Genomic DNA, 19,124 nt, shown 5'->3' with positions numbered 1-19,124 from the left:
TTTATTTTTAAAATTTTATTTATTTAAAACCTGAAATAACACGATCTCTTCGAAACTACGGTCGTAAGCTTCAAAATGAAACCACAAATTAATCAGTCAATAATTTATTATTCATTTCATAATGACTAAACAAAAGTTCAGTGAAATATCATCTCATCTCTACTTAAAAAAAGCATTCTAACATTCTTATTGCATTATAAATTTATATTTACAATATTATATTATGAGAAAGATTTACATATAAATCTGCGCCGGAAATCAACAATCATTTCTTTCAACACGTCCACTCGTTCCCCCGTCTCAAGCACAAATTACGTCTAAAAACATCTCGGAATCTATTCTTCCGAAAAAAAATTAAAATAATATAATCTATAAGATTCATACAAATAAGTACAAATATTACAGGGTTGAGTCACTCTCCCTGCCCCCGGCGTATGGCACGCGCGAAGCTGTTTTTTATCGCGCGAATAACTATCGCTGTCACGTTTCACGTCAAAATAAGAAACGAGACAGCAATAGTTTTTCGCGCGGTAAAATAATATAAAAATGGCGTAGCGCGTGCCATGTTGCGAGGACTGAATCGTGGTTATAGTTATTCATTGTAGAATACTTATCAATTTGAATAATTAAAAAAAAGACTTTTATTTATACATTGGCAAATTTTCACTAGAAAGCTATTTAATATGCATGACAAAAACCCACCGTTAAATATTTGTACTTCTCCAATTGAATTATATTATCTAAATACTAAGATGCGGTGCTTAAATCTTAGTATAAACTAAATAAATTATTTGAACTTACAAGTGGCATCGTCAAAATAAAACTACATTATTTGTGTGTAAGCTACCGCATCTCTTTGCAACGAACCAACCAACACTAATTAAACTAGATATGTGCAGAAATTGACAAAAGTTGAGATACACGAATTTAACTCTATCGCAAACTGCTTGCGGTAAAATTAAAACAATGCGATCTAATATTTTTAAGATAAAAGATTTAAAGGAGTTACACAAAATAACTTATTGGTATCTTGTACATAATATACCATAACACAAGATACAAAACAAACCGCTTCAATTACTGTGTAACTTGTGCTATATAGGTATGTAAAAGATAATACGTGCATGCATTTATTATTTATACTACATTTTAGTATACTCGGTTTGAGCTATTTGAATCGATGTAAAGTCGCAAAATATTATTATTTAACTCGCTGACTAGTGGACTTGGCTGGCACACTACCGGGTAACCACGACGTAATTCCGCAATTAAGGTCCATATCTATTAATTTTAATGACATAATTTGAGGTTTTTTTCGTAAAAAAACTAACACATAGACTGCCATGTCAGACACCGGTGACTGACAGGTATATAATCTTTGTATTAGCAATTCTACTATGGCAGGCTACGTGTTAAGCAGTCTACAAACAGATTATGCCATTAAAAAGTATTGAACTTAATATGGACGTGCATTCTATTTGGCACAATATAGAACACAGGATTGGGATGGTATAATTCGTTTAGTTATTTAATATGCACAGAATAAACAAATTTGACTAATACGAAACTATTATCTGTCACTATAGTTGAAATGTTTTTATTTATTGTCTCTTTCTGACATTGCTTGGTGAGAAAGAGACAAAATCAATTAGAACCTTGTTAAAACATTATTAAAATACATGTAACAATGTTATTTAATTACATAAAAAAAATCGACAAGACCGAACGCCAAATCATATTTCATCAGCTTGTTTCCTACTAATGGTAGAATGGATCGCTCAATAAAATTCACAACACTTACAATGGTCCTACGAGTTGTTCCAATAATAGTACTATATGGATTTAGGGAGAGTAACTTCTAAATGTGTAGCTCGATCTGTGTAATTTATTACGTAATATATTTACATCTCGGCTACTTTTAAAGGGTTTATTCAACGACTACAAATGAAACAATTAACATTGAAAATGGAACAGTAACCTTTCGTTTTGCTGTTCTATGGTTAAATAAAAAAAAAAACTCGAAAAGATTGTATTTAAGATTTACCGTACTAAAAAAAATTCGCATTCAAACCAAACGGTCGAATGTTCGCTATCTCTCTCTAGAATAGCGCGGGCTGTATGTCAACGAACTATTAAATGTTCGTGTTACAGCTACCAACCTCATTATTTCCACTAACGTAGTAATTCGAACATCAGTCTAACGCCTGCAAGACGCAAAGGCCTCCTTTTCAAACATATTCGTAAGAAATCGTCCCATTCAAAATCTGTTTTTTTTAAGCCCGCCTTAATAAAAACTCGTACAGGTCATTATGCGCGCACGCACCGTCTTAAATGTCGGTCAGACTTATTTCGCGTTTTATTTCTTACTTTTCTCAACGATTTTTTTGGATTATAATTTTAATGGATAAGATCCGCCACCCTGACGAAATAAGAGAAAACTTGATTTGATGAATTATAGTCGCAAATGAGAATTTGTTTGGTATTGACTAAAAAATTTTCTCACGTTTTCACAAATAAATGATTTGAACTGGGACAACTCATTACGAATCTCACCACACACCAATGTGCCGAGTGCTAACAGAGTATTTCATTATAAATTTAAAAACCTTGAATGATTTGCAAAGTAAATCAATGAACATAAAATATAATATCAACCTTATACCTATAATAGGTATAATAATTTTTTATTGTATTTACAGTAAAATCATATTGTTTTTACATATTTATGTCAAATTATTTTTAAATAACGTAATTAAAATTATGCACAATAATGTCAAAAGTAGTGTTCTTTATGCTTGTATTATTTGTCTATCAACACTCGGTTCTAATTAAAGGATATGTATAAACATTATTACTACATTAATAATGTAATTAGTTTACAATTCATCAAACACTACATAATTTAATACAATTTCACATAAACGAATAAAATTATATTTTCTAATAAATAAATACATTCACGTACAAAAAATCCCTAATACGTATATATTATGCCATGTTTTGGCACAAATTCAGGAAAATTATTTATTTCGTTTATAAAATAAGGGTGTATAGGTAATTTAACTTATAATTTGTCGCAAAGATTGATAAAAGCGGAATATTATGTAAATGTATGATACACTATACAACATCTATAAAAGTTGGTATAATTTAGTCTCAATACATACACAACCAGTAATAATTGATAAATACTGAAAAAGTTGAAAAAAAAAGCATTTCTAATTTCATATATGTACATATTTTTCCTAAATTGTATAGCAAGATTGTGAATTTATTAATGATTTATTGCTTTTACCTGTAATATTTCAAATTTAAACCACTAAAATTACTGCCATGCCTAATGTTAAAGGTGACATGCAAAACAAAATAATTCCTATGTCCTTTTGCATAAGATTCATTATCACATGTTGATGGCTCGTTTCGTATGGCGACTTAATATCCTTTTGTTCTAAATACATCCTAAACTCTATATGTTTGACAATCTCAACGAATCGCGAAGCAGGTTCACATTGAGATATGATCGGTTGATAAGCTTTGAAATATTAAAAAAATTCTCCATACGTGACATTTTAAACTATATAAACTATAAATATATATATGGAATTAAACACAGCTGAGTTGGCGTAGAAATTGCTGCACTGTACAATTTTTATTAATCATGATTTTGTCTGTAACATAGCATATAAAAGGTTTCTATAAATAATATAATTTACCAATCAATCTGTCGGCCATTTTAAATTGCCGTCCATTTCAATAGCATCAATAAAATAATCAGCAAATATCATAATCGTTTGTGTTTAAAATATTAACAGTCCGACGACTGATACAACTCAGAGAATTTTAATTCTGAATATCGTCATTATCAACCTTATGCCTAAAGTTATAGAGTGTATTTCACACCTCACGTCGGCTGCTCGTCCATACTATATATGTATGTAACCTTTACTAAACTCATCATTGAAACAAAGATAGTAATCTCATAGTCGAATGCAACGAATATATTTACAGTGTGTATACCGCCATTGTAAGAAACTGCATTATCAACCTTACGGCGGTAATTATAAAGTGTATATTCCCGTCTCACGTCTGCCGCTCGACCGCAAAATTGTACGAGTAATCTCGGTCGAGTTCGAAGCGGGATCGGCGTTTGATCACAGGCAGTTGTGTCTGAAAAGATAACCACATGATAAAAGTTGGCTGGATTTAAAAAAAAAAGGACATGGTAATAAAAAAATCGAGTGACGCTGTCTCTTTTCATCTCTTTCATATTGGGCCAAATCGAATGAGACAAAACAATACAATTCCCTATAAAATTCCAATTAGAAAAAGACTGAGGCGCACTAATAAAATCAAGGTCATCTCTTCCGTCTGAAGCTGATTAAGAAGAAGTGGAATTTTCATGAGAGAATATGATATTTCCATAACTGCTGTATATCGATATACGTTTAAGTCAGACTTTGACATCTTTTATATTATTATAGAGAGTTATGTTATGACCACATAATGAAGCCAAAAAATGCACTAGTCTCAAACTTACTTTGTGTCTCTTAATGTGGTCAGAATCATTTTTTTGTTATCACACTAATATTATAAACGCGAAAGTGAGTATGTATGTATTCACTTTTGCGTATGTATGTATGTTAGTTACTTTTTCACGCAAATACCACTGAACCGATTGTGATAAAATTTGCTATGTCGGTAGCTGAAAACCCTAAAAAGTATAACATCAATAGGCTACTTTTTGTCGCAAAATTCCCGCTGTATTCCACGCGGACGACTAGTTAGTTAATAATTATTGATCTCATCCACTCACCAGCGTATCATCAGGCAGCCCCCTCAGCTTTGGATTCAGCACGAACGGCACTCCCTCCAACCCGTTCATCATTCCCAAGGTCTTATAATTATTTCCGGTCGGCAACGGCGCCGGGCCCTTCCTCCGGGGCGGCGACCGGACCGGCGACCGGCCCGGCGGCACGGGCGCCGGCCGGCAGGGCTTCACGTTGTAGGATGGAGTCAGAGCTTCGTAATCGTGGTCCGTGCTGAAGTCCTCCACCGTCGGGTAGACGCCAGATTTCAGGTTCAGAGCGTTGAGTTCGGTTACTAATGGCGACAATTTCGGAGGCCTCTCGGGCACCGGACGCAGTCTGGAATGGATGCGTTTATAATTATTGAATGTGGATGAAGCGAAGGAAGTGTGCAGAGATCGTGGCAAGTGGAAAGAGGTAGTCTATGCCTAACCCTCCGGGAAAGAGGCGTGATTTTATGTATGTATGTATGTATAATTATTGTTAGTTAAGTGTATTGAGAAACTTTTGTAGAATAACAGATTAGCACTTTTGGTAACAAACTGTAGGATGCTGATTAGTTTATGTTAATTCTCTTTTTTATTATTATATAATTTCTGATTAATTTATGTTAACTTTCGTTAACTCAGTCTTTATTGTTTTAATATAATCAAAATAAGTAGCTTTTGAATTAATCAAAACACATCACCATCATCATATAACTATTTATCCCTTGAAGGGTAGACAGAGTCAGCAGTCTTAAAAAACTGACAGGCAACGTTCAGCTATTGGGCTTAATGATAGAATTGGGATTCAAATAGTGACAGGCTAGCCCATCCATCGCCCATAAGAAGAATCCCAATTTTATACGCCTATCCCTTAGTCGCCTTTTACAACATTCATGGTAACGTGATGGAGTGGTCCTATTCTTTTTTAACATTGGTACCAGGTGACAAGTCTCTTGTAAAAATTTTTTTGGAGCTACATTTTAAAATTCAAGACAAAATGGACAAGAGAAGACTAGAAAATAGAAAAAAAAATCGGTTGTCTGTAAAGTCGGATTACTAAAGATAGTTGAACGTGACAACGTCTCAAGAAAATACTGATAGAATGGTAGCATTTTTCAAAAGAAAATTCTAATTTCATTTGTTTAATAGATTTGTATGTACATATTATATAGAGAAGGAGGTATACGCTGCCGAACGCGAAGACCAAATATGCCTCTTTGTCGCTCGTTGCGCGCTCTCGCTTGCACTTCAAGCCTTACATGGAACGCCTCAGAGCGAGGTAACGCCGCATGAGTCATGTTTTTTCGTGCGTTCAGCCGGCTCAATCGAATTATAAGACGTTGTCACGTCAAAAAAAAAGGAGAAACATCCCCACCACATATCTTGATCAAATTAAGGACGTCCTGGTAAAGGGTCAGGTCAAAAGTACCCAACGCCGAGCTTACATGAAGAGAGTTATGAATGTGGATGCAGCAAAGGAAATATGCAGAGATCGTGGCAAATGGAAAGAGGTAGTCTCTGCCTACCCCTCCGGGAAAGAGGCGTGATTTTATGTATGTATGTATCCCCACCTCCTGTTAGCTTCAGGCGTGACGTTCGTTACGATGTTCTCATACTCGTTCGGCTTGTGCGTCGGCGACACTTCGGCGCTACCGCCGCTCACCTTATAGCATACAGTCTTGCCGTTCACCTCGCTATAACAATAAAAACAATACATATGTATATACGTATAGTCACGTCTGTATCCCTTGCGGGTTGGACAGAGCCAACAGTATTGAAAAGACTGATAGGCCGCGTTCGGCTGTTTGGCTTTATGATAGAATTTTGATTCAAGTAGTGACAGGTTGCTAGCCCATATCGCCTAAAAGGAGAATCCCGAAGTTTATAAGCTTATTTATCCCTTAGTCGCCTTTTACGACATCCCGTCACTTCCCTTCCGTGGTTTCCGGCATTTTAGAATAGGATCACACTTAACAATATGTCTCCCATAGATGTCGTAAAAGGCGACCAAAGGAAAGGCTAAAGTTTTTTTTTTTTTTTTTGACTATGAGAACATAGTTTGCCTGAAGGGCATTCACTATTACAGCGGGACGTTTTTAGGCGAGGGCTTGACGCTCCTCCTAACAGCCTTTTCGGCAAAAGCGCGCAAGGGGCTCCCAGTTGGGACGAACCTCGGCCTTAAAGAACTTGGGAATCTTCTTGTAGGCGTCTATTCAACACGAAAATAATTTTTCAATTCGAACCAGTAGTTCCTGAGATAAGCGCGTTCAAACAAACAAACACTTCACCTTTATAATATCAATAAAGATTACAGGATACTTCATATCGCTTTACAATAATAATTACATATCAAATCTTTTGGCAACACAACTGTTTAGATAATTAGCCGGGATGTAAAATAAAAAACTGTGTGTTGGTAAAAAATAAAGAAAACGATATTAAAAAAAAACTTAAAACATAAAAATAATCCTAACACCAATTCGTCTTAAATCATCATTGTGAAAATTAACAAAAGAACACCGTCATTTTTAATTTTTTTAAAATTTACTTTTTTTCTTAGCGGCCAGTGCGTTATAGGTACCTACAAGTTTAAACATCAACATCGAACAACAACGTCGGCCTCTGTGGCGCAGCGGAAGAACGCTTGCGTGTGAGAAAAAAAAAAAAAAAAAAAAAAACACTCACCCGGCCAGTATGAAGCCCCGGGGCGCCGCCCTCATCTTGGAGCAGACGATGACGTCGGTGACGGGCGGGCACGCGGCGGCGGGCTGCGGCCGCGACACGCGCGTGCACAGCCGCCGCTTGCCCGCGCGCCCCGCCACGCTGTACCCGGCCGGGGCGGCCTCCCTCTCCCCCACTATGAGCACGCCGTCCATGACGTAACCCGGCACACCTGGGTATGATGGTGACTTGATAATGGAAGCTATTGATGCTGTTATAATAACAAACAGTACCTGGTTGACCGAGCTTTGCTCGGTATTTTGTTTTTGGTAGAACGTGTTTTTTGAAATTTATATTCAGTAGGTTTTTTTTAAATGATTCATCGTTACATCCGCGTTATAGATGGCGCTGATATAGTTTCTTAAAACGCGGTTTTTAAAATGTTTATATGTCTTGGGAACCGAGCTTTTCTCGAACCTAGGATCGATTTATCAAGGAAATCGATTCCTTGAGCCGAAAAGCCCCTTATCTGTAACTTTCATGAAAATCGTTGGAGCCGTTTCCGAGATCCTGATTACATATATACAAGAATTGCTCGTTTAAATATATAACAAACATACATATTACTGACTATTAGCATGCCGTCCGTGACGTAACCCGGCACTCCTGGGTAAGATGACGACTTGATAAAATAGTAGCTATTGTTGCGGTCCTACTTGATAAAGTGAAAGCTATCGATGCGGGTATAATAACATACCCGGCACTCCTGGGATAATGAAGATAATGACTTGATAAATTGCCGTGTGGTACCCGACACGAATAGAAAAAAGAATAGGACCACTCCATCTCTTTCCCATTGATGTCGTAAAAGGCGACTAAGGGGTAGGCTTATAAACTTGGGAATCTTCTTTTAGGCGATGGGCTAGCAACCTGTCACTATTTGAATCTCAATTCCATCTTAAAGCCAAACAGCTGAACGTGGCCTATTAGTCTTTACAAGACTGTTGGCTCTGTCTACCCCGCAAGGGATATAGACGTGATTATATGCACACGGCACCGGTAAGATGATGCACGGCACGGGTAAGATGATGACTTGATAAAATAGTAGCTATTGATGCTGTTATAATAACATACACCGGTACAAACGGGAACACGCAAAGATGACAAATGAAATTAAAAAAATCTAAGGTTGTAAACTTGGTTTTACTAAGAAATATAATATCTAACTGCATAAATATATCTATTCAATTAAACCAGTTGATGTTAAAAACAATTTGAAACAAAAAAAAACGCGTATTTACCGGTCGCTATAAATATAGATCACGGTCAAATGGCTAAGATCTAGTTAAAAAAAAAATCATAACGTTCACTCTCATTGTACGATGAAGGTCAAATCTGTTTCTGACCCGTTGACCAATGATGACAATCATCGTTCGATACCGAACCTAATTGGATGATATAACAACAACATTCACTATTTTACTACAATATTCCCTCTTATTTCCATGGGTGTCGTAAAAGGCGACTTAGGGATAGGCTTATAAACTTCGGATTCTTCATTTAGGCAATGGGCTTGCAACCTGTCGCTATTTGAATCTCAATTCCATCATTAAGCCATATAGCTAAACGTGGCCTTCAGTCTTTTGAAGATTATAGGTTATGCCTACCCCATAAGGGATAAAGACGTGATTATATGTATGTATCAGGAAATTTCAAACCAAATTAAATCGCAAACGGTTTCGGATATATGTATATCAGTCAATCACTCAGCATCATTTATACAAAGGATAATGTTTATCTCACCTTCAGTCTTAGACAAGCATATGTAATGACTAGGTTTCTTGGTGAAGAGTCCGTTCTGCCGCATGAGTCCAGCGTCCGCGTCTTCATCGTAGGTGCGGCTGACCGGCCAGTACCCTGCAACACACCACGGTGAGGTGAGTGGCGATATCTTAAAACACGCCATACGAAAACCACCGACAAAGTAAAAACATAACTTTTGTAAAACAAGGGATCCGCCTCCAATCGATATCCTCATTTTTTGAAGTCGGTTTATTTCTAAATTTTTTTTCTAAGTGTAATAAACACGTTTCTGAAAACCGCATCAAAATCGGTTCAGCGAAACGCGAGGTAATCGCGAACAAACATAAATACACACAAACTGAGAACCTCCGTTTTTGAAGGCGGTAATAGATGCCGTCCCTGGCGATATATTAAATGGCAGAAATGAATTACGTTAGCAAAATTTCTTCTCAATTTACAATCTTTCGAAGTAATCTTAAGAGTCTTTACTTTTAAGAGTGGTTATTTTGGTGGTTATATCTATCTGTCAGCTTCAGAAACACGACACTAACCTGTGGGACACTTGGCCACGCTCTCCACTATCAGTAGCGAGAGGAGCGGCCGCTCAACATTTTGAACTTGGAGCTATCATTACCTATACCTGTCTAGCTGTCAGCTTCAGGCACACGACACTAACCTGTGGGATACTTGGCCACGCTCTCCACTATCAGTAGCGAGAGGAGCGGCAGCTCAACATTTTGAACTTGGAGCTATCATTACCTATACCTGTCTAGCTGTCAGCTTCAGGAACACGACACTATCCTGTGGGACACTTGGCCACGCTCTCCACTATCAGTAGCGAGAGGAGCGGCCGCTCCACATTTTGAACTTGGAGCTATCATTACCTATACCTGTCTAGCTGTCAGCTTCAGGCACACGACACTAACCTGTGGGACACTTGGCCACGCTCTCCACTATCAGTAGCAAGAGGAGCGGCCGCTCAACATTTTGAACTTGGAGCTATCATTACCTACACCTGTCTAGCTGTCAGCTTCAGGCACACGACACTAACCTGTGGGACACTTGGCCACGCTCTCCACTATCAGTAGCAAGAGGAGCGGCCGCTCAACATTTTGAACTTGGAGCTATCATTACCTACACCTGTCTAGCTGTCAGCTTCAGGCACACGACACTAACCTGTGGGACACTTGGCCACGCTCTCCACTATCAGTAGCGAGAGGAGCGGCCGCTCGTCGGGCAGCGCGCCGTCCAGCGCGCTTAGCATTTTAGACATGGTGCTATGTCATGCTGTTTGTGCTACTGCCGATTGGATGCCCTGGAACAAGATAAATACATACTTAATATCCTTTGTTTCCAAAGCAATATATCTTAACTAGCTGTGCCCGCGACTTCGTCCGCGTGGAATAGTTATTTTGGGCAACATTGAAGCCCACATGAATTTTCCCCGTTTTTTTTTCACATTTTCCATTATTTCTTCGCTCCTAAAAGTTGCAGCGTAATGTTATATAGCCTAAAGCCTTCCTCGATAAATGATCTATTTAACGCAAAATAATTTTTCAATTCGAACCAGTAGTTCCTGAGATTAGCGCGTTCAAACAAACAAACTCTTCAGCTTTATAATATAAATATAGAAATATAGATATAGATTGCATTCTAAGTGAGTGAAGTAATTGCAACTATAAAAATCTATAGTAATAATAATAATCGAAATAAAGTTTTCTAACTCTGTCCAGCCCCAAGGGTGAAGACGTGATTAAATGTATTTAAAAATGTTATTTTCAGACCGTCTGTCTGATCAAAAGGGCTGTCTTATCTTACGACAACCCTCTTTTGGAATATTCAACGTGATTTAATCTTTATATTTTTAGGTCAGACTTCATGAACACAAGTCTTTTCAATATGTCGCAATTCAAACAAACTATTCATTAACAAGAATCTTCTCAGAACCTTTATGTTATTTTCCTGTTAGTGTCATTGTTTATGATGCGATTTCTCACAATCATTGATTTCCCATGTATTGACTGACGTTGATGACAAGAACTAGCCAGTAGCAGAGACACTCACATAGAGATAGGTACATATATCTATATATACATATATATATATATATATATATATATATATATATATATATATATATATATATATATATATATATATATATATATATATATATATATATATATATATATATATATATATATATATGTACCATCTCTATGTGAGTGTCATGTTTGCATGACTATTGAGATAGCTCAATAGTCATGCAAACTGCTTCAAAAAAATTAAAAATACACTATTTTAACTTCGTTCTTTAAACAGTTAATCCTATGGTTAGTATTTTACAGTAATTAAAATTATTATTTATATAACAAGTATAAATATACTGCTTTAGCCCGGGAATTCGCACTCGTAAAAAATCTCGAACAAAGAATATATCAGACCTCGAATAAAACAAAACATATTTAATCGAAATAAATCCAGCGTTTAACCGAAATACAAACAGACAGATTACATACATACATACACATACATATAATCACGTCTATATTCCTTGCGGGGTAGACAGAGCCAACAGTCTGGAAAAGACTGCCACGTTCAGCTGTTTGGCTTGATGATATAATTGAGATTCAAATAGTGACAGGTTGCTAGCCCGTCGCCTAAAAGAAGAATCCCAAGTTTATAAGCCTATCCCTTAGTCGCCCTTTACGACATCCATGGGAAAGAGATGGAGTGGTCCTATTTTTTTTTTTTTCATTGGTGCCGGGAACGGCACTTTAACTTTCGCATTTATAATGTTAGTATGACTACTTATATACATATTTATATCATTTAAAATCCTGGTTTATCTAATATTTATAATAGTTCATTCATTTGCATCGCCATGACCTGCTTCTTCAGAGACCTAAAGCGTAAATTACTACAGTGTTTTGGGCACGCGCTATTCAACACTTAGCAGCCGAAGTTCCGTTTACAAACAGGTATCTACATTGTTTCTATGAATGAAATAAACGTTCTAACATAGTGTTGTGCAAGTTATTCAACTCGTGAATATTGATCATTTTAAATTTAATGAATTGCAGTTGATTAAAAACAATTTTCGCTGATTGTCCATTTCAATAACATAAGTAATTCGCATGGTTGAAGTGAAAAAAAACTTTGAAAGACAGAAAATGGCTCAGGGTACAAAAGTCAAAGTCTTAAATTAACATAATTTACCTGTCAGGGATCAGCCCAAGCAATATAAGTCTCAAAAAAAAATCAACTTGTCCCAACACTAGCCGGCAAACGTTTGACGAATCATTGTGTTTACAAATACAATGTTTTGTGAAGTGCACGCGCAAGAGCCAGTTGTGTCCGTTGCTTCATCATGAAAAACAAAAGATTTGAGCCTAAATGTCAATCAACTTGCCCCAACACTAGCCGACATTTGTTTGACGAATCATTGCGTTTACAAATACATTGTTTTGTGAAGTGCACGCACAAGCGCCAGTTGTGTCCATTGCTTCATCATGAAAAACAAAAGACTTGAGCCTCAAAGTCAATCAACTTGTCCCAACACTAGCCGGCAATCGTTTAACGAATCATTGCGTTTACAAATACATTGTTTTGTGAAGTGCACGCACAAGCGCCAGTTGTGTCCGTTGCTTCATCATGAAAAACAAAAGATTTGAGCCTAAATGTCAATCAACTTGCCCCAACACTAGCCGACAATCGTTTGACGAATCATTGCGTTTACAAATACAATGTTTTGTGAAGTGCACGCGCAAGAGCCAGTTGTGTCCGTTGCTACATCATGAAAAACAAAAGACTTGAGCGTCAAAGTCAATCAACTTGCCCCAACACTAGCCGACAATCGTTTAACGAATCATTGCGTTTACAAATACATTGTTCCTATGAATGAAGTGCACGCGCAATGCGCTAGTCATCCGGTTTATTGTAAACTAGCTGTGCCCGCGACTTCATCCGCGTGGAATAGTTTTTTTGGGCATCATTGAAGCCCTCAAGGATGAATAATTTTACCCGTTTTTTTCACTATTTCCCTTATTATTGCTCCTTATAGTTGCAGCGTGATGATAAATAGCCTAAAGCCTTCCACTATAAATGGTCTTTTCAACGCAAAAAGAATTTTTCAATTCAAACCAGTAGTTCCTGAGATAAGCGCGTTCAAACAAGCAAACAAACTACAGCTTTATAATATTAGATTTAATAGTAATTCATGGCAATTTCACGGTTGGGTAAATAACAGGCAATACTTTGGGGGGTGAGCGTAAAGCCTTGTTTATAATTACCTTTCCATACCTCACATCACCGAATGAGGAGTAGGTATTCGGTATTTCTCAGATCACCATGACAATTCCAAGTCAATCAAGGTTAATAAACTTGGGATTCCTCGTTAAGACGACCTGTCAACTATTTGAATCACAATTCCATCAGCAAACACAGCATTATGAGAGTTGGAAGATAGGGTGCGCCTTGTCAATGTTCATGAATCGACCCCTAGGGTCAACGCCCTCCCACGTTTTAATTTAAAACAATGCGGTGACACAGACGTGGTCGTACATTCAATTAATTGAAGTTTCTTAGAAAAAACCTCACAGGGAAGCGGGGTACATATTGGGTTCCGTTAAAGTTGAATTAGAAGTAATAACTCTGTCTACCCCAAAGACGTAAGGATAAGGCGTGATAAAGGTATCTAAGTATTAACACGCCTTAAATTTAGGCTTAGAAGATAAGCTAGCAAACCGTCACTATTCGAATCTCAATTCTATCACTAAGCCAAATAGATGAACGTGCCGCCTTTTCAAGACTGTTAGCTACCCCTACCCTACCTACCCCTTCTGTCTACCCCGCAACGAATATAGACGTGATTATATGTATGTATGAATTATTCACGAATAAAATTCCTGTAAGTAGGTATATATTTCTTCTAATAAATAGCGGATTTCCACTTTGGAAGCAGTAGGAGTAGATCGTGGCAAATGGAAACATGTAGTCTCTACCTACCCCACTGGAAAAGGAGGAGTGTATATGTATATGACTGTTTCACGTATAAATTATTACTATTTGAAGAGTAACGATAAACATTCCAATTTGATTTTCACGCACGCATCTTAATAATCTACATACATACATACATATGGTCACGTCTATATCCCTTGCGGGGTAGACAGAGCCAACAGTCTTGAAAAGACTGAATGGCCACGTTTAGCTATTTGGCTTAACGCTAGAATTGAGATTCAACTAGTGACAGGTTGCTAGCCCATCGCCTAAAAAAGAATCCCAAGTTTGTAAGCCTATCCCTTAGTCGCCTTTTACGACATCCATGGGAAAGAGATGGAGTGGTCCTATTCTTTTTTGTATTGGTGCCGGGAGCCACACGGCACTAATAATACATAACACAATAATCTAAATATATAAAATTATAGTAACAACAAATCTATACTTGAGTCATCTAGTATCAAAGTCCGCTAAAATGCTGTTTCAAAAATTTAAGGAATATATAAAAAACGTTTTTTTTATATTAAATTTACCACTAAGACAAAAAATACTAGCAGGTTTTGTGGATTCTACTCTGGTAATACCGGAACTAACCTAATTATTTGGAAATGCATGTTATAATTTTAAATATAACGTAAAATATTTTCATTATGGCGTATTTTGCTACGAACAATCAATTTAAAGGGAGTTTGAAACAAACGTCACGAGTTTTAGAGGGATTTGTTGCAAACAGGGACTAGCAATAAAAAGCGTTATGCAATACGGACAAGACAGTAAGTGAATAAATTTTGGTTTTAAAAATAAAACAAAATAATTAATAAAATATTAGCAGTTTTAATACTATCATTGGAAAAAGCAGGTAAAAGCATTAATGTGAATGGATTATGTCAGGTAGTACATACCACGCATTATTCGATTTTATTCCATTGTTTATTATCAGATTAATTTTCAAGAAGCGTGGACCGTCATACGCATCATTATATCATTTATTTTTTTGCTAAACAGTATTCAATACTAAGTACGAAGTCGGTAGTTAATTTAACAATCCTTAAACGTTAAATATCAGGTTGATATTAAAATTAAATGTGAATATTAAAACTAAATATAATGAAGGTACTTTGTAAGTACGTGTTGACTGAAAAATTAATGTACCTACAATATATAACTATACTAATTACTCATTTTGCATAACACCATCAAAACACTTTGAAAGTAGTTTTACAGTAACTTTTTACCTACAGTTTTCGAGTTTCCTTAGTGCGTTTCCATGAAGGAATGTCGCGTAGTTTCTTCCGCGCTTCCTTAGGATCACATTTTTGCACAAATTGAACTAAATTCTCTATGTTTTCTTATTAAAAACAATAAAAAACCGGAGCAACCTTTCACCTGAGATAAAAAAACTGCCATACTGTTTTGAATGACACGTGATCACAATACCGCGCTGTCATTGGCTAATTTCTTTTTAGCGGATTTTGAAGTAAACAACACGTATTTTAGCGGGATTTGCAATGAATGTAAAGTTTTGAGTGCAAATTTCTATAGGTTTTGCCAGTTTTTGATGAGAGATGATAATGACATCATAAAAAGAATACGTCCTGGCGCCATTTTTATCTATTACCTCAATTTTTATGAAAAAGTCTTTTAGCGGACTTTGAAACTAGACGCCTCACTTCTAAAGTTCATTGTTCAGTCTAGACGAGAAACGAGAACGGACCCCTAAGTCGAGACGGAGTCATAAAGGTCAAAGTCTAGACTCTAAGCAGACTAGACGTTTCTTTACCTATGTCTATAATTGCGAAATCTCAACATGAGGCGTTGAGCTGTTTTATGTGTCCATACATGCATACATACATATAATCACGTATATATCACTTGCGGAGTAGACAGAGCCAACAGTCTTGAAACGGCAGAAAGTCCACGTACGGCTTGAATGATCGAATAGTCAATTATTGATACCTTGTATCCAATATTAAAAATAAATCTATTCTATTCTAGATTCGAAAAGTTAGCTAGGCCATCGTCTACAAGAAGAATCCTAAGTTTATTAGCCTTCCCCCTAGTCGCCTTTAACGTCTCTCTCCAGATCTCGTAATAAGACATTTAATCTTAATAAAGCAGCAATAAACTTTACATACTTAATACATTTATCGTTTAAATCGTGATCAACTCGTTATGAGATTTGTGTATGTATTCGAGATGACGTTATCACTACGTCAAGCCCCGTAAGAGATAAGACTTGAAAATATGTATGTATTTATATGCTAATTAAAGTTTGTGATTAGCTTAACGTGCCGTGTGGCTCCCGGCACCAATACAGAAACGAATAGGACCACTCCATCTCTATCCCATGGATGTCGTAAAAGGCGACTAAGGGATAGGCTTACAAACTTGGGATTCTTTTTTAGGCGATGGGCTAGCAACCTGTCACTAGTTGAATCTCGATTCTATTGTTAAGCCAAATAGCTGAATGTGGCCATTCTGTCTTTCAAGACTGTTTGGCTGTGTCTACCCCGCAAGGGATATAGACGTGACCATATGTATGTATGTATGAATAGCTTAACCACAGATAGAAACATCGGAATGGATTTCTTGAATCTTGAAATAACTACAATGTGATAACAATGATAAGTAAATGAGATGTAAATAGGACAAGTAAATCTTTCATTTGCCCCATAACATAAACAATGGTAATAGTCACCATATCTTATCAGTGAGAACAACCAACATCAAAAGATAGGACGCATATGTTAACAAATTACTTACATGTGTTTTGTAACAAGAATTTTTTTCTCATTATTCACTAGCTATTGCCCCTGACTTCGTTTGCCGTAAAAATTCGCTGTAGAAGCTGGCCACCTGTATTTTCTCTTAAAAAGGTGGGGGGAATTTATATATAATACCAATTTATAAGTAGAGAAAACCGCATTCAAATCAGCGTGAAAGTTTTCACAATCATACAGAAAATTTTAAAAATCACACTTTTGGCATCAGCATGTCTGAACTATTCACCCATATCAATGTTTAACAATGTCTTTTTAAAGACATTTGTCAGTTCATACATACATACATATAATCATGTCTATAGCCCTTGAGGGGTAAACAGAGCCGACAGTCTTGAAATGTCTTTATGATGGAATTGAGATTCATATAGTGAAAGATTGCAAGTCCACTGCCTAAAAGAAGAATCCTAATTTTATAGGCCTCTCCCTTTTTGATGTTTTAATCTATATGGAAAAAAAGAGCAGGTATCATTAACTATGTTCTATTTTATTGTTCCATACCAGCATGAAAAATTAGTTTACTATGATTATAATTTTACACATATAAATATTTTAAAGTATACTTTAATGTGAACAAATTTTTTTATAAAACAAACAGCTAAACATGGCCCTTCCGTCTTTTGAAGGCCCGGCTCTGTCTAGTTTGTTATATGTAGTTATGTTGTTTACAAAAAAAAATGAGAGCACTCCTAATATACAACAATCAACAGCCTGTATGTGAGTCATAACAACCATTGTGAATTTCTAATGCTAATTGAAAGTGAAAATGAATACACTGTTATTCTTTGTTAATACAACCTACTTTCAAACAGGCCCAGCAGTCAAGAAGCCTTCCATGAACATTCATTTTTTATCATTAGTTGAAGCCAAATGAACTAGGTTTTAAAAATTATTTCATCATCAAATTTTCTTTGGTAAGTGGTTGTTTTTCTCTTTTAGTCTTGAGATCAGCCCTATCAGCTTAAGGTGGCACATTACCCAAATTATTTGTGAAAGCTGTTTTGAAAAAACAAGTGGAGTTACAAAGGATAAAATTGCATAAGCCTACCACCTTAACCTAGACTTAAGAAGAACAATCTATTAGGGTGAGTGGTCACTCCAGACCTTTTGCATAAATAACACAAGAGCCATCTTCTAACAGATAACAGTCTATCTAACAGTCTTAAACCAACTTTATAGTAAATTTGAACAAGGAATACCAACCTTTTTCAAGGAAAATGAATGTTCTGTAATCAATGGACAACCACTCCTCTATTATGCACTTTATTCACTCAATTTATGCACCCACACACAGAGACATCACAGATGACAGAATCTTCAAAAACACACAACTGTTATCACATAGATTTTACTATCAAAGAATCTATTTAAAGCACAACAAGATTTGCAATGTTATGCGACCGCCGACCGAGTTGGCACTGGTCCATGTAACAATTTCAACAAACCAACACAATGTTACGTACACGGAGACTGCACCAGCCCGAGATGAGTAATTAATTCCAATTGGTTAGAAGATAGCGCGAACGATGACCTCACACGCGATTAAACGTCTTATTAATTTACCGTTATCTCAAAAAGAACAAACTTAACTCACCGTAGTCATGACATCAGACGAACAATGCAACAATTCTTTTCTTGCCTAGACCTCCTTTCCTTTGGGATATCTGACCGTGAACCGATGCACCAAACAAATGTCCTTTCAGCACAATTGACATAAAATTGCAACAGTTTTTTTTAATTATAACTCCTAACAGATTTTATTTTAAAAAATTAAACTAAATTGATACGTGATACTCGATCAGACTTTTATTTTTGTAAAAATATTTGACAACAAACTTCTGTCGATGAAAATGGCAGTCACATACTGAGTTGCCAGTATGACAAATCATTTCTACTTTTTGGCTACATCAATAACTACTATTTTGGAGAAATATTTTCATTGCAGAAAGCATTGAAAAGGAGCGGCTTAGCAAGTATTTAATTATGTATAATTACTGTGAATTTTTCATGATTATATACGATCCTTTTCGGGATTTCAACAGATATAAAAATGCCAGTAGGATTGGGAGGGTTGAACAATAAGACAA

The 19,124-nt window shown here is 36.3% G+C and overlaps 1 protein-coding gene across 2 annotated transcripts; it reads right to left on the bottom strand.

Annotated features, from left to right (window-relative positions):
• Positions 1-88: 88 nt before the first annotated feature.
• On the bottom strand, positions 89-18,888 carry LOC106130937 (uncharacterized). Of its 2 annotated transcripts, none has more exons than XM_060954448.1 (7): positions 18,632-18,888; positions 10,433-10,571; positions 9,257-9,370; positions 7,478-7,685; positions 6,364-6,486; positions 4,814-5,144; positions 89-4,167 (listed from the first exon to the last, which is right to left on the bottom strand). In XM_060954448.1, the coding sequence occupies exons 2-7, from the start codon at positions 10,527-10,529 to the stop codon at positions 4,081-4,083; spliced, it is 960 nt and encodes a 319-aa protein (XP_060810431.1). In that variant the 5' UTR covers positions 10,530-10,571; positions 18,632-18,888; the 3' UTR covers positions 89-4,080. The 2 variants fall into 2 exon arrangements, with proteins under 2 accessions (XP_060810431.1, XP_060810432.1); XM_060954449.1 differs by lacking the exon at positions 18,632-18,888 and adding an exon at positions 18,241-18,553.
• Between the last annotated feature and the right edge of the window lie 236 nt (positions 18,889-19,124).

The sequence above is a fragment of the Amyelois transitella genome, chromosome 4, assembly GCF_032362555.1.
Source record: "Amyelois transitella isolate CPQ chromosome 4, ilAmyTran1.1, whole genome shotgun sequence".
Classification (NCBI taxonomy): Eukaryota; Metazoa; Arthropoda; class Insecta; order Lepidoptera; family Pyralidae; genus Amyelois; species Amyelois transitella.
This window is presented reverse-complemented; position numbering and strand designations above follow the sequence as displayed.